The sequence below is a fragment of the Bombina bombina genome, chromosome 5 (genome assembly GCF_027579735.1).
Source record: "Bombina bombina isolate aBomBom1 chromosome 5, aBomBom1.pri, whole genome shotgun sequence".
In the NCBI taxonomy this organism is placed as follows: domain Eukaryota; kingdom Metazoa; phylum Chordata; class Amphibia; order Anura; family Bombinatoridae; genus Bombina; species Bombina bombina.
The window spans coordinates 1,063,189,843-1,063,206,824 of NC_069503.1; the positions used below are offsets into that span (position 1 = coordinate 1,063,189,843).

The window sequence follows — 16,982 nt, forward strand, 5'->3', positions numbered from 1 at the left end:
CTATTGAAATTCTGTCCGTTAGGCGGCCGTCAAACTACGTCATCCGCCTCCTGGATGATCTGCGCATGCGTTCAGAAATATTTTCTTGTCTTGCAAGACAAGCACGCTCCCGTTTCACGCATGCCTATTGATATTATTATTGAATAGCCATAATACGTGAGAGTGTTTCTTCATACAGCACCAATCCTGAAGGGTCAAATCTGGACTGCTTCAATTCTCACAGGCGCATCACTTTATTCAAGTTAATTGAAAGTAAGTTACAATGTTATTACAGAGTACTCGCCGCTATGCTTATGCGCAGTTCATTGAATCCTCGTGAACGCGCTTTGGAGACGCGTATAGAGCGGGTGGGACCGCTCTATAAGCATCGCTCATAAGATAAGAAAGTGTCTGTTGGGAGGAGTCAGGATCGTAACGGAAGGGAAATATAAAACAAGTTTATTATACAAATAATGCATTAGGGGGAAAAAGTTAGCGATTTATTTATTTCAACTATGTCTAATTCATTCGTGTATACAGATAGAACTTCACTTTAATTTCTCAGCGGATTTAGCTGTTTTTATTTTATCCCTCCCTCTCTAGTGACTCGTGGACTTCCACATCTTGGGTATTATATCCCATTCATCACTAGCTCTTTGACTCTTGCCACTTAAATGAAAGAAAACATAATTTATGTAAGAACTTACCTGATAAATTCATTTCTTTCATAGTGGCAAGAGTCCATGAGACCCACCCTAATTATTGTGGTTATGATTTTTTTCTATAAAGCACATTATTTTTTCCAGTTCCTTTTTTGCATGCTTTTTGTTTCTCCTTTTTTACACCTCACTTCTCGGCTATACGTTAAACTGAAGTATGAGTGAGGTGGGAGGTGTATTTATAGGCATTTTGAGGTTTGGGAAACTTTGTCCCCTCCAGGTAGGAATGTATATCCAATACATCACTAGCTCATGGACTCTTGCCAATATGAAAGAAATGAATTTATCAGGTAAGTTCTTACATAAATTATGTTATTCCTACCTAATGTACTTACCAGAATTTTACAAAGGAATTTATTTTAATTTGTCAGTAATACTTCTAGCGGTAGTTAGCTGCTACATACTATGGAATTTTGTGCAATACCTTACTATAGTCATTACTCACACCTAAAGCTATAGAACGAAATACATTTCTTGTAATTTTGCAGAACTTGTAAATAACTCTTCTCTTGGACAACAGATTCAACTATTGGGTTTTGCAAGACAGTAGCTGCTTTAGCTAGTGCGGGGTCACACTATATCTGATTGGACAGTGAGCCTGTGACACGCTAGTTTAAAAAAAAATGTAAAATGCTGTACCGAAGAGGTTAGCTTTGCTCACGAGGTAGATATAGTTTTAGTTGCTAAACTAGGCATTTTGAAGACATTTTTGAAAAAAAGGCTGTTCTTATGTTACATTATTCTGCACATAGTGCAGAATTAAATAACAAGTTGCACAACACTTTTTTTGCATCAGTTGAGATGCATTATTTGATACTGCTCTTGTTGGTAAGAAAATGAGCGTATCTACATTATTAAACAACTATAACATACACAAGTTCCCACAATAATGTCCTGCATGTTTGTTATAGATTTCCTTTATTTCGTTTTACAGCGGATACATCCAGTGTCAGCAGTCTAAATCTAACAAGTGGGCACTCAAAGCGGATTGCATTCCTGTTTGATTCAACTCTCACTGCCTTCCTAATGATGGGAAACCTTTCACCAGTATGTAATTCATTATATCTTGTAAATCCTGACTTCTGTTCTGCTTTCAACAACACTCAGATTACATTCTCTGCTCAGAAAGCATTTTATAGATACAATCATTGCCCTTCAGTCAAGAGTATAACAGGGAACTAGTTGTATATCTATGATTAGGTTTCTAGTTGTGTTTTTCAGTAAATCCTTTAAATAAACCCTTTAAACCCCTTCACTGCTTGAGCGGGTTTCAGTTTATTGTCTTGCATTGACAGTCTTGGCTATAAATTGTACTCACCATCTAGCACAGTCTCTCTTTTTTGACACTGTGTTAAAGCTTTGTGATGACACACCGTAAGATTATTTTAGTCCATAAATTAAGCAAATTAGCACTTCATGTTGCATTTTGGTTAACTGGAAACGTTTGACTTTAACATTTTGAAATCTTTTCAAATTACCATTCTTTAAAGACTTGGTTAATTTTATAGAAAAAGTCTTGTTAATGTTTTCCATGTGACTTTAATACACCCCATAGAGAGGAGCATCTCACTGCATATTTCAAACAGATTTCCAATGTACTTAATGAATTATTATAAGGTCCTTTTATAGAGCATATTGCTTTTAATTTGCTTTATACATCTAATCATGTGTTACAATTTCCAATGTATCAAACCCATTTTAACAACTTGTCTTGTGGTTTTCACTAAAACTTAAAAATCATAGAATGAGTAATATTAAAGGGATATGAAACCCACATTTTTTCCTTTCATGATTCAGATAGAGTATGCAATTTTAAATGGTGGCTACATGTAGCCACCAATCAGCAAGCGCTATCCAGGTTCTGAACCAAACATAGGCCGGCTCCTAAGCTTACATTCCTTGTTTTCAAATAAAGATACCAAGAGAACAAAGAAAATTTGATAATATGAGTAAATTAGAAAGTTGCTTAAAATTGCCTGCGCTATCTGAATCATGAAATAAAACATTGGGCTTTTATATCTCTTTTAACTTAGAATGAGTAATATTTTAAGTTCTGATTTCAATTAATTTGACACTTCATTCTTTTCCTAACAGTCATTTTAGCTAACTCCAAAAACTTTTTTTTTAATCTCTAATTTAAGTTTAAAATGGACTTTAAACACCTTTTGCTGTTGTGTAAAAATTGTTCTTTATTCTTAAAGGGATATGAAACCCAAATTTTTTCTTTCATGATTCAGAAAGAGCATGCAATTTTAAAAAAACTTTCCAATTTACTTTTATTATCTAATTTGCTTCATTCTCTTGATATCCTATGTTGAACAGTATTTGAACAAAGGGATCTGCACAACCAAATAACTCACAAAAGTCAATAATGCATATCCAATGCAACACCTAGGAGAACCGCCTCACTGGGCCTCAATGTGCAATGTAGAAAGAAACAAAAATGTGGCACACTGTATGAAGGCTATATCTTTATTAGGAAGAGCAACGTTTCGGGGCACCTGCCCCTTTCTATGTTGAACAGTATATCTAAATATGCTCAGTAGCTGTTGATTGGTGGCTGCACATAGATGCCTAGTGTTATTGGCATCAATTGCATTACTATTTCTTAAACAAAAGATACCTAAAGAATGTAGCAAATGAGATGAAGTAGAATGCTGTTTAAAATTGTATTCTCTATCTGAATCACTAAATATTATGTGCAAAATTATGTGTTGCTGTGGGTAAAAGTGAAGTATAGATAACAAGGTCCTTCTTTAAAGCAATGAGCGCTGCATAACGATTGTTCTACAGCTACACTGGTGCTAACTCTTCAGTTTGAGATGACAAATATTTTAGACCTTAAAGGGACAGTCAACCATAGGATTGTTATTGTTTTAAAAGATAGATAATCCCTTTATTACCCATTCCCCAGTTTTGCATAACCAACACAGTTATATTAATGTACTTTTTACCTTTGTGATTACCTTGTATCTAGGAACCTTCTTCCAGCCCCCTGATCACATGACTGTGACTGTTTATTATCTATTGTCTAAAATTTAGCATTGTTTTGTGCTAGATCTTAAATAACTTTCTGTGCCTGAACACAGTGTTATCTATATGGCCCACGTGTACTTTCTGTCTCTAAGTGTTAAAAAGAGATTTAAAAAGCATGTGATAAGAGGCAGCCCTCAAAGGCTTAGAAATTAGCATATGAGCCTACCTATGTTTAGTTTAAACTAAGAATACCAAGAGAAAAAAGCTAATTTGATGATAAAAGTAAATTGGAAAGTCAATTAAAATTAAAAGTCCTATCTGAATAATGAAAGTTTAATTTATACTTGACTGTCCCTTTAAAAGAACATTTAACACCTCTTGATTGTGTGTGAAATTTGTGCTTCTCCTACACCCTAGAGTCAACAACCTTGCCACCCCAAATGTTTTGGAACTACATTTCCAATGATGCTCAGACACACTTTAGGCTGGTTGAGTATCATGGGAAATGAAGTTGCGAAACATCTGGGGTGCCAAAGTTGCTGACTCTAGGGTGTAGGAAAAGCACAAATTTCACACACAATCAAGAGGTGTTAAATGTTCTTTTAAGGTCTAAAATATTTGTCATCTCAAACTGAAGAGTTAGCACCAGTGTAACTGTAGAACAATCGTTATGCAGCGCTCATTGCTTTAAAGAAGGACCTTGTTATATATACTTCACTTTTACCCACAGCAACACATAATTTTGCAGTGTTGTGTTAATTCATATTACGTTTGTGACTTATGGGTCATTGTACCTGAAGAAGAAATGCCCCTGGTTCATGTTGCATAGTACTTGTAGGCTGTCACAATATTACACCATATTTAAAGGGTCTAACAATGTTCTAAATAGTACACACGTTTTATTAAACAAATGCTTGTTGTATTGTATGTTTAACCTCTACAGAAGAGTTAAACTCATAGTTACCGTCCTGCTCAGGAGTAGCATCTGCATGAGTTTGTTGATTTAATCTCATTTTCTATATATTTATTGTAGATAAGATGAACATAACCAATATTGCACATAAACGATTGTGCAATAAATTATATTGGATGCTAAATAAGTTTTAATTTACGAACCACTGCAGAAAATAAAGCTGCATTATTATTAGACTTTAGAGTATGTATTCTCGTCTGTTACCTTTTATATTTTAGAGAAATATAATTTCTACGTTCGTGTAAAATCCATGCCTAATGAACTTCATTTTGTGTGTAGTGGAACTTTATAATGTGATGTCACTTTTTATAGAACTTGAAGAGCCATGCGGTTACCATGTTTGAAGTTGGTAAATTGTCTGATGAAACTCTGGACAGCTTTCTTGTAGAGCTTGAAAAGGTAACTACAGTTCTTTTTTTAATCTATGCATTTGTAGTTTTTAAAAGATTTTTTTTTTTTTTTAAAACATGTTCAAAGACCAGGGCTCAACAAACCCAGGAGCCAGGGAGAGCCACTGGCTCCTAGAATTTTACCCCTGGCTCCTAACCTTTTGGGTTATTCTCCATATATCTATATACAACTACCATTGTCTGGCTCCTAATTTTGAAACAGATTTGTTGAGCACTGTCATAGACCATACAAAAATAATATTAATAAAATGAATATGAATAATGAAATCATTCCAAGTGCTTCTCGGCTCTCCCTGGTAGCTCTAATCAACTAAGATGTGTTTCCCTATTGGGAGGTTGTCCAGAAATCCCATGTTTGGCCTCCCCACATTTTCTTGCCTTTTTGTTTTTATATTGAAGATATACTTCCTTGCTTACCCATTTTCTTTCCTTTTTCATACTAATTGATCTGGTTATTCCATACATTCTAAGGTTCAAAGCACTGGTGAAGGGGAAGCTCAGAGATACTTTGATCATGCACTTACTCTAAGAAACACAATCCTCTTTCTCCGGCACAATAGAGATCTTCTTGTACAACCTGAACAAGCAAATGCAGGTATGGATTATTTTCATTACGACCACCAAGTAAATCTATTGATGTACTTAGGAAAAAAAAATTTTTAAATTAAATAAGTATATGCTAGTGTTAAAAAAAATAATAATAATCTTAAAATATTGCATATTCTCTTATCTTAAAGGGATATAAAGATTAAAATTGAAATATGCATGAGAGCATTTCATTTTTAAATAGAAGCATTTTTGCATTATACTTCCATTAGCAAAAATGCTTCTAGTAAAAGTTATTACTGGTTTTCAGTGGCATATGCACATATTCTGTGAGGGCCTGTGCACCAGTATTTAAGCTCAGAATGCTGGTGGTGGTGGTCATGGTGTGTATTGTGTCTGTGAAGACATCATTTGTGTCACCACTGCTAACTCTCTGAAAAGGTGTGGTGTTTGAATACTGGTACACAGGCCCTCACAGCATATGTGTGTATGCCACTGAAAAACAGTAATAACATTTACTAGAAGCATTTTTGCTAATGGAAGTAAATTACAAAAAAATGCTTCTTTTCAAAATGTAAACACACCCATACGCGTTTTACTTATGACATTTTTATCCCTTTAATTTCTAGATGTGACAGCAATTTAGTTATTTTGGTATGGCGGATATGGTGAACTATTTTGAACTTCTCTAAAATATAAGAACATCAAAGTAAATGTGGTGTGAAGCTTTTGTAGTTGCTTACAGGAAAAAAAAAAATATATAAGTGGTTTGTGCTTTTATAAAAAATTTATGCTGTAGTATTTTTTGAGGTTTGTATCTCCCAAGTGCCAATTTCTTTCAAAAGATTTTCCCTTGCTGTTTTAAATTAGATGTTGGTGTTTGCATAAGCAAGTTTAGTTTAATTGGTGTATTTTTTTCATTTCTTAATTTTTCTTTTTTCAAAGGAAAACATTTGAAATAAGTTCTTTATATAGCAACAGTTAGAAAACTGCAATCATAGTGCGAAGAATTTTCATGACAAGTTTTAAAATAAAATAGTAGCTAAAAACATTTTTCATGGCTTGGAATTGCAGTCAAAGGAAACTTGTGTGAAGCAGTTTTTACAACTTTTCTAATGGATTGGGATGCAACTTAGTCTCCCATTTTAAATGCATTTGAATATGTCATGTAATAACTGGGAATTTGTAAAATATATTTCCTTCTTAATATAAGGAGAGTCCACGGCATCATTCCTTACTGTTGGGAAATACTAAATCAGGCCACCAGGAGGAGGCAAAGACACCCCAGCAAAAGACTTAAATACCTTTCCCACTTCCCCCATCCCCCAGTCATTCTTTGCCTTTCGTCATAGGAGGATGGCAGAGAAGTGTCAGAAGATTTTGGAGTAGTTCCTTAGGAAGGGTATCTGCCCTTCGATATGGGACTGGAGTTTTAAGTAGTCTTGTCAGCCTCTCAGTGAGAGCATTGACGAAAGTTAAAGGAGTGATGCTACAAGACTGTCACACTTGAGAGGCTGTGTTTCTGTTCCACAGCATGGATTCTGGTAAGATCATTTGAATTTTTACATATGTTGAAAATGCTAGAAGACAGGGTCACAGTGTGGCTCCTTTTATCTTAATAGAATCATGGGTTAATATCTCCTGAGGGCGATTATTGAACAGTGGGGATTAATCAAATGTGATGCTTTGATTTTATGCTGCTTTATGTGTGAGATTTTATTTGGCTCATAGGCTGTTTATGTGGCTGGAACGCACAGGTTTTTACTTTCACTTTGAGTGCTGTGCAGCTTGTAGCTTAGCACGCTTTTTCTCATAGCAGGGGCGTTCCTGCCTTGCGCACCATGTGACCGCGAGTGTTCGCTTTTTCATTTCCTCTTTTCTGACCAAGCTGGCTGTCGGAGAAGACACAATTTTTATGCATTGTCTGGGTCTAGTAGGTGGTGAGTGCCCCAGCCATTGGGAGTATAAAGGTGACATTTTTTGAGAAATTAAGATAATTTATTTTCTGTGTCCTGCTGTCATTAGCTTAAGCTATGGAGGATTCTGAGATATTAGAGGATACTCCCTCTATTCCAAATAGTAATACCTGTTTATATTGTGAGGAGGCTTTGGTATGCCCGCCCTCTCAACTATGTTCCACATGCCTTGACAACGTTATTCGGGCAAAGAAGGTTAACCCTTTTAGTACCACTGAGCCGTCCACCTCTGAGGACTCGCCGCCCCGTGAGGTGCATACGCAACATTCATCTCCTTCTACACACGCAGCTTCCCATAGCACGCTTAATTCTCCATCTGGAGGGGGCCTTTTACCATCAGATTTTACCGTGCAGTTAAAAACGGAGGTGTCTGAGGCCCTCAGTGCTTTACGTCGCCCTGCCAAACGCAAGCAAAAGGTTAAACATAGCTCTCCTGCCCCGGGGTCATCATGTAATTTATTGGATTTCTCTGCTCTGTCTGTTATCCGAGGATGAGTCGCACTCTGAGGCTTCAGAGGTTGAACTTTCTGGGACGGAGTCTGCTGCCTCTAAGCCTCCTGCTGCGGAGGAACCAGCCTTTCGATTTAAGATTGAACACTTACGTTTTCTTCTAAAGGAAGTCCTGTCTACATTAGAGGTTCCAGAGCCAAGCTGCCTGATGAACCTTTGATTCCTAAATTAGACGGAGTTTACGAGGACAGGGTAATGACTTTAACATTTCCTATGCCTGTAAAGATGGCGTACATTATTAAGAACGAATGGGACAGAATTGGATCTTCCTTTTTCCTCTTCGTCTTCCTTTTAAAAAATTATTCACGGTCCCGGACTCTCAATTGGAGTTGTGGGGTTCCGTCCCTAAGGTGGATAGCGCTATCTCCATGCTCGCAAAACGTACTACTATCCCGCTTGAGGATAGCTCGTTGTTCAGAGAGCTGATGGATAAGAAGATGGAAACTCTTCTAAGAAAAATGTTTCAACATACGGGATATTTATTTAATTCGGCTGCGGCCATTGCCGCAGTTGCTGGAGCAGTTACCTACTGGTGGGACTCCTTATCGGAATTGATCGAGGTGGAGGGTCCCCTTGACGTTATCCAGGAAAGAATTAAAGCCTTGAGAATTGCTAATTCTTTTATCCGTGATGCAAACATGCAGATTATTCTCCTAAATAGTATGGCTTCTGGCTTTTCAGTTCAGGCCCGTCGGGCCCTCTGGCTGAAGTCCTGGTCTTCGAATATGACTTCTAAGTCCAGAGTTCATTCCTCCTTGGGGGTCATTGTCCCAGTACCTATCGCAGAAAGAGGTTTTGGATACTATTCAAACCTTTTTGTGGTCCCAAAGAAGGAGGGAACTTTCTGCCCCATTTTGGACCTAAAGTGCTTAAACAAATTTCTAAATGTCTCCTCGTTCAAGATGGAGACAATAAGATCCATCCTTGCCTTAGTTTAGGAAGGTCAGTTCATGACCACTATAGATCTGAAGGATGCTTACCTTCACGTTCCAATCCACAATGATCACTTCCAGTTCCTAAGGTTTGCGTTCCTGGACCAGCACTTCCAGTTCATTGCACTTCCGTTTGATCTAGCTACTGCTCCAAGGATTTACGAAGGTTCTAGCCATTGCCAGATCCCGGGGTATAGCAGTAGCTCCCTACTTGGACGATATTCTGGTACAAGCACCATCTTTTCGTCTGGCGGATGGCCATTGTAATCTCTTCTCTCTCTTCTTTGATCTCATGGATGGAAGATAAACCTATAACATAGCTTATTCCAAGCACCAGGGTGGAATTCCTGGGTACTATAATAAACTCCATATCCATGAAGATATTTCTAACAGACCAGAGACGTTGCAAGCTAGCTTCGGCAATTCTTGCCCTCCAGACCTCCTTAAAGCCCTCTGTGGCTCAGTGTATGGAGGTGATTGGTCTCATGGTGTCCAGCATGGACATCATTCCCTTTGCCAGGTTCAGTCTCAGACCGTTGCAACTGTGCATGCTGAGGCAGTGGAACGGCGATCATTCGGATCTGTCTCAACAGATTTCTCTTGACAACCGGTCGACAGAATCGCTCTCTTGGTGGGTCTGTCCAGATCATCTGCCCCGAGGGACATCCTTCTTAAGACCATCCTGGGAGATTGTGACTACGGACGCAAGTCTATAAGGATGGGGAGTTGTTTGTGGAGTTGTTTGTGGACTCAGGCGGAATGCTCCCTCGCGATCAACATTCTGGAACTTCGGGCAATCTTTAATGCTCTGAAGGCTTGGCCCCTTCTGGGTTTGTCCCAGTTTATCAGATTCAAATCAGACAATATAACCTCGGTGGCTTACATCAACCATCAGGGTGGAACAAAAAGCTCCCTAGTGATGAGGGAAGTATCTCGGATTCTGGAGTGGGCGTAGGCCCACAACTGTTCGCTATCAGCGATCCACATTCCTGGTGTGGACAACTGGGAAGCGGATTTTCTCAGCAGACAATCTTTTCATCCGGGGAATGTTCTCTTCATCCCGAAGTGTTTGCGGAGATATGCAACAGGTGGGGGATGCCGGAGATAGATCTCATGGCGTCCCGTCTCAATACCAAGCTATCCAGATATGGGTTGAGGTCCAGGTATCTTGTGTCGGAGCTAATGGATGTATTAGCGGTGCCTTGGAGGTTCAGTCTAATTTTCCTTTTCCCGCCATTACCACTTCTTCCTCGTGTAGTGGCTCGCATCAAGCAGGAGCAGACATCAGTGATACTGATTGCTCCATCGTGGCCGCGAAGGATGTGGTTCGCGGATCTGATGGGGATGTCAACATCTCCTCCGTGGAAGTTACCTTGTCTCAGGGATCTGCTGGAATAAGGCACTTTTGTTCATCAAAATCTCATCGCATCTATCATAAGGTGTGGAGAACCTACTTATTCTGGTGTGAAGAGCGTGGATTTTCCTGGCATAAAGTTAAGGTTGCCAGGATCCTGTAGTTTCTCCAGGATGGACTGGAGAAGGGCCTTTCTACCAGTTCCCTGAGGGGACAGATTTCGGCCCTGTCTGTTTTACTGCACAAGAGGCTCTCAGAGCTTCCAGATGTACAGTCCTTTGTTAAGGCTCTGACTAGGATCAGACCTGTGTTTAGATTTAAGGCTCCTCCTTGGAGTCTAAATCTTGTTCTTAAGGTTTTCCAACTGGCTCCGTTTGAGCCTATGCATGAAATTGACATTTAAATTATTGTCCTGGAAAGTTCTTTTTCTACGGGCTATTGCTTCTGCGTGCAGAGTATCTGTGATTGCTGCCTTGCAACGTGAGCCTCCTTATCTGATGTTCCATTCTGATAAGCCTGTCCTACGTACTAAGTTAGGTTTTCTTCCTAAGGTCGTGTCAGACTGCAACATCAATCAAGAGATTGTGGTTCCTTCCTTGTGTCCCAATCCTTCTTCTTCGAAGGAACGTTTGCTTCATAATTTGGACGTGGTTCGCACCTTGAAGTTCTATCCTCAGGCTACTAAGGATTTTAGACAAACTTCTTCCTTGTTTGTTGTCTATTCTGGGAAGTGTAAGGGTTCGAAGGTCTCTTCGACTTCCTTATCTTTTTGGTTAAGGAGTGTTATCCCCTTTGCTTATGAGACAGCGGGACATAAACATCCTCAGAGGACAATGGCTCATTCTACTAGAGCAGTGGCTTCCTCTTGGGTCTTTAAGAACGAGGCCTCTATGGATCAGATTTGTAATGCGGCTACCTGGTCCTCCTTACATACTTTTTCTAAATTTTACAAGTTTGTTGTTTTTGCAGCTTTCTGGTTTTGCAGGCTGTGGTGCCCTCAGATTACGGTCTGCCTCTCTTTTTGTCCCTCCCGTTATCATTCAATGTCCTCTAGAGCTTGGGTATAAGTTTCCCAACAGTAAGAAATGATGCCGTGGACTCTCCTTTTATTAAGAAGGAAAACATAAATTATGCTTACCAGATAATTTAATTTCCTTCTGTATAAGGAGAGTCCACGGCCCCCGCCCGTTTTCTCTGATGGGCAGCCCTCAAAATTATATTTTTCTTCTGGCACCATTTATACCCTGATATTTTTTTTTTTACTGTTCATTGTTCCCTCAGCAAAATGACTGGGGGGGAGTGGGAGAGGTATTTAAGCCTTTGGCTGGAGTGTCTTTGCCTCCTCCTGGTGGCCAGGTTCAGTATTTTCCAACAGTAAAGAATGATTCCGTGGACTCTCCTTATACGTAAGGAAATTAAATTATCTGTTAAGCATAATTTATGTTTTTTGAGTGTGCTTCATTGGCATTTCAGCTTTTTCCAGAAGAGGAATACCAGCGGTTTAAAGAAGGTAAGTATGGGTTTTTAGATTATACGTTATTATAATTTAAATTATGGGATAGAGCAGGGACTTTAAGTGGTCTATCTAATATATAACATTCTTAAAAGTATTCTTTAAAGGGACAGTAAAGTCAAAATAGAAATATTCATGATTTAGACAGAGCATGCAATTTTTTAAAAAAATTTCCATTCTACTTTGTTACCAAATTTGCTTTGTTCTTTTGGTATCCTTTGTTGAATAGTAAACCTGGGTAGGCTCAAAGGGGGCTCAGGAGCATGTACGTGTCTTTGGTACTCTATAGCAGCAGTGTTTGCAACACTATATATTATTGCTACAAACAATATTGCAAAACACTGCTGCCATAAAGTACTAAAGAAATGTGCACGCTTGTGAGCCTATCTAGGTTTACTCTTTAACAGTACCAAAAGAACAAAGCAAATTTGGTATTGCTAGTAAATTAAAAAGTTGTTTACAATTGCATGCTCTAATTTAATCATAAAAGTTTAATTTAACTTGGGGCTTGCTTTTGTAATAGCACAGTGCTCGCCACCAGCAACAAGACCGCACTATTATAGGAGGCCTTCTGGACAAGGAAGGTTGTATTAGCACGGTCTTGCCACCACCAGCGAGGCACGCTATAACGGGCCTAAAAAACCTAAACGACCAGAAACGTACGTTAAAGGGTTAAAGACAACTTTTAACTATATTATATATTAGCCAGAGCACTAGATGGCAGCAGTGCTTGCTGCATTGTACTACTGCAGACACGTGTTTGCTACCTGCTTAGGTCTGCTCTTCAACATAAAATACCATAGAGCAAAGCTATTTGGTAATAGAAGTAAATTATGGGTTTTATGTCTTGTTAAGTATTTCCATTCTTGGGCTGTTCAGTATCTATTGGGATTGGCAAAGCTGTGTGCAGGGAAACCCTTTAACTTTTATCTGTTACGGCTTTTTGAACATTGTTGTTAAAGGGACAGTCTACACCAGAATATTTGTTTTAAAAGATAGATAATCCCTTTATTACCCATTCCTTCGTTTTTCATAACCAACACAGTTATATTAATATACTTTTTACCTCTGTGATTATCTTGTATCTAAGCCTCTGCATACTGCCCCTTTTTTCAGTTCTTTTGACAGACTTGCAATTTAACCAATCGGTGCTGGCTCCTAGGAACTCCATGTGCGTGAGCACAGTGTTATTTATATGAAACACATGAACTAACACCCTCTAGTGATGAAAAACTGTCAAAATGCCCTGAGCTAAGAGGCGGCCTTCAAAGGCTTAGAAATTAGCATATGAACCTCCTAGATTTAGCTTTCAACTAAGAATACCAAGAGAACAAAGCAAAATCGGTGATAGAAGTAATTTGGAAAATGTTTAAAATTACATTCCCTATTTGAATAATGAAAGTTTGTTTTGGACTAGACTGTCCCTTTAAGAAACCTTGTACTAGAGAGTGATCAGATTTTTATTTTAGATAGAATTTCTCTATGTTCCTCATTCTTCTCATTTAACAGAGAAACAGATGAATCTCTGTATAGTTTTAAATGTAGATTTTAGTTAGCAAAATGTTGATGTTGAAAATGAATAATTCAGCCTGTTTGTAGAAGACCACACTCAATTTATCAGTATCCTTAGTGAACAAGAGAGACGTGTAGAGATCTAGCTAACCATTTGTACTTCCTATGCCATCAGCCTCTAACACTTTTTACTTTAAAGAGATATTAAATAGTGCTCCTTTGGTAAAAAAAAAAAAACTAATATGTTAAATCAAAGTAAGCCTAAAAAAAGCAAACAACGTACTTGTTTTTTTCTAAAATTAGCGCTGTTGCCCCTACTCCAAGTGCGGTGAGTGGAGAATTTTTAAAACCTATGTTTTATTCTGTCAGTACTGAGCATGAGCAAATCTGACTCCCTGTTAGCTAGTCTATTCACTTTATAGTAAACCAGCCTAGAAGTTTTATGACATCAGACTAAGCTAAACCTGCATAGGCTGCCTGCTCCTTCTAGGGCTGTGACAGGAAGTAATGGACACTGCACACATGTAGTGTAAAAATGTGAAAGAGTTCAACAGGAACTTATGTTCAATGTTTCTTCTTTTTGTGGAATCTATCTTTCCTGGACAATTAACCAATTGTGAACTTTGACACTGTATTCTGGAAACTATTTCTGTATACCTGTGAACCTCAATAAAAATAAAAGTTAAAAAAAAAAAAAAAAGTTGCGCAGTGATTTCATAACGTTATTGCGTGTGACGTCACCACACAAAACGGGAAGCCCTTGGCGATGCCTGTCACTCTACAGGCACGATCGCCGGGTAGGAGCGGGTGGGAGCCCACAGATCTCCCTCAAGGTGGGAGAGTGCTAGTGACGACTGAGCCATCATTAGCACCAGAGTGGGAAACTCTGTGACGGCTCAGAGACGTCATTAGCACTCAAAGGGTTAAAATAAGTTAAAAACTGAGAAGAAAGTCTTCACAAGCCTCAATTTATATAAAAACTATAGACGGCGTGATAGTATGAGGGAGGCGCTCTTATTGCAATCCTTAGGTAAAAGGTCACATTATATCCGTCAAAATAACTCCAGTAAGTGTCCAGTATCTGACTATGCATTACAGAGACCATAAATGTTTGGTCTCTCCTCTTATGCCTCTGTCAAACTCAGTGTATCACAGGAGCAGTCTTGTCTGTAGTCTAGCCGTGTACTGGTTATCAAATCTGATGTCCGGTCCTAATCGTCTTCCAACTTCTAAGAATTTGGTAGAGTCGGATCTAGGAGCCTAATCCCTGGAGGACTTTAATGACCGGTTCATCTTCTGGATCCAAAACTGCTGATTCTATATGCACCACTCGCCTGATCCTTCTTAGGACGTAGTATATTTTTCCATTCCAGAAACCTCAGGAACATGTGTAAGAACTAGATTTAGATACATTTAAGTCAAAAGGAAATTAAAGAATGTGTAAATGAAATACCTACCTATGTTATTGAAAACACAACTTGCAATAGCAATGTAGAGATGTTTGAATGCTTTACCTAAAAAACAGGTGTGAATCACATAACTCTAGGCCCATCCTAGGTTTTCTATAACCTCCAACCACAAACCATGACATATTTAATATATAACACTGGACATTTTAATTAACATTTCTTAGTTTAAAAAGCATATTTCTTTTGCATGATGTACCGAGTCCACGGTTTCATCCTTACTTGTGGGATATTATCCTTCCTAACAGGAAGTGGCATAGAGGGCACCCACAGCAGAGCTGTCTGTATAGCTCCCCCCTTAACTCCACCCCCCAGTCATTTTCTTTGCCGGCTCTAAGCAGGAAGGGTAAAGTGAAAGAGGTGATAAAGTATTAGTTTTATTTGTCTTCAAGCAAGAGTTTGTTATTTTTAAATATTTTTAAATGGTACCGGTGTGTACTATTTACTCTCAGGCAGGAGATAGATGAAGATTTCTGCCTGGAGGATGATGATTTTAGCATTTGTAACTAAGGTCCACTGCTGTTCCCACAGAAGCTGAGGAGTACAGGAAAACTTCAGTGTGAGGAACGGTTTCTTGCTATACAGCAATGAGGTATGTTCAGTCATTTTTTCTGCAGAGACTGTGATAACTCAGAAAGGCTGACAGTATCCCCATTAGGGGAAGGGTAAGCAGTAATCCTAGTCTTAGAAGGGCATTACTAGCTTGCATAAGGGGCTAATCTTATGGGCACTCAGTTTGTATGATATATTAGGCAAACGTTTGTGTGTTCTGGGAGTACTGTTTTTATTTCCTTTGGGACTTCTGTTTTTGAGGGTACACTTGGCTTATTTAGGGTTTTTATAACCCACATGGCTTAAAAATCGTTTGGTAGATTTGTGTGTAGGCCCCAGCAACATCGAGTGAGAGGGGCGGGGCCTATTTTCACGCCTCAGTTGCGCAGTTGTTTTACATAGACAAGCAGCAAGCTACAACAGGAGGGTCCTGGTGCACTTCTAAGGGCCTAATCAAAGCTTTATTCCCACATTTTTGATCCTTGAGGGCAGGTAGGCACCACAGCAGAGCTGTGGCAGGGTGCTGACAAGGGTTTTACCGGTTTTTGAACACTTTTCAATCCGGTTTTCACATTTGAGGGTTAATTGCCTTAATACTTGTGGTGCAATCTTACTAAAGCTTGATGTGTATACTGTAAAAATTTCGGAATGTTTGGGGTAATTTTAAGCAGTTTTGCAGTTTGTGTATGCCTTTTTTCTCTTAAAGGCACAGTACCGTTTTTGAAAATTGTGTTTTTTTCATTAAATAAAGTGTTTTCCACTTTATTTAATTTACTTTGGCTTGTCTCATTACTAGCCTGTTCAACATGTCTGACATTGAGGGAACTCAGTATTCAATTTGTTTAGAAGCCATTGTGGAACCCCCTCTTAGAATGTGTCCCACTTGTACTGATATGTCTATAAATTGCAGACAGCATATTTTGAGTTTGGCAATGGATTATTCTCAGACAGAAGGAAATCAGGTTTTGCCATCTAGTTCTCCCCAAGTGTCACAACCAGTAACGCCCGCACAAGCGACGCCAAGTACCTCTAGTGCGTCTAATTCTTTCACCTTGCAAGATATGGCCTCAGTTATGAATACTACCCTCACAGAGGTTTTATCTAAACTGCCAGGGTTGCAAGGGAAGCGCAGTAGCTCTGGGTTAAGAACAAATGCTGAGCCTTCTGACGCTTTAGTAGCCGTATCCGGTATTCCATCACAATGTTCAGAGGTAGGGATGAGGGATTTGCTATCTGAGGGTGAGGTTTCTGATTCAGGAAAAATGTTCCCTCAGACAGATTGATATGACGGCATTTACATTTAAGCTGGAACACCTCCGCTTATTGCTTAGAGAGGTTTTAGCTACTCTGGATGATTGTGACCCTATTGTAGTTCCAGAGAAATTATGTAAAATGGACAAATATTTAGAGGTTCCTGTTTACACTGATGTTTTTCTGGTCCCTAAGAGGATTTCGGACATTGTTACTAAGGAGTGGGATAGACCAGGTATTCCGTTCGCTCCCCCTCCTATTTTTAAGAAAATGTTTCCCATATCTGATACCATGCAGGACTTATGGCAGACGG

At 38.9% G+C, this 16,982-nt stretch overlaps 1 protein-coding gene across 3 annotated transcripts in view; it reads left to right on the forward strand.

Moving 5' to 3' along the window:
* FAM91A1 (family with sequence similarity 91 member A1) overlaps positions 1-16,982 on the forward strand; it is a 454,979-nt gene that overhangs the window by 296,600 nt on the left and 141,397 nt on the right. For all 3 annotated transcript variants that reach the window (XM_053715335.1, XM_053715336.1, XM_053715337.1), the window contains 3 exons: positions 1,633-1,745; positions 4,960-5,046; positions 5,529-5,652. In XM_053715335.1, the coding sequence (XP_053571310.1) occupies positions 1,633-1,745; positions 4,960-5,046; positions 5,529-5,652 (324 nt within the window). The remainder of the gene's footprint in view (positions 1-1,632; positions 1,746-4,959; positions 5,047-5,528; positions 5,653-16,982) is intronic.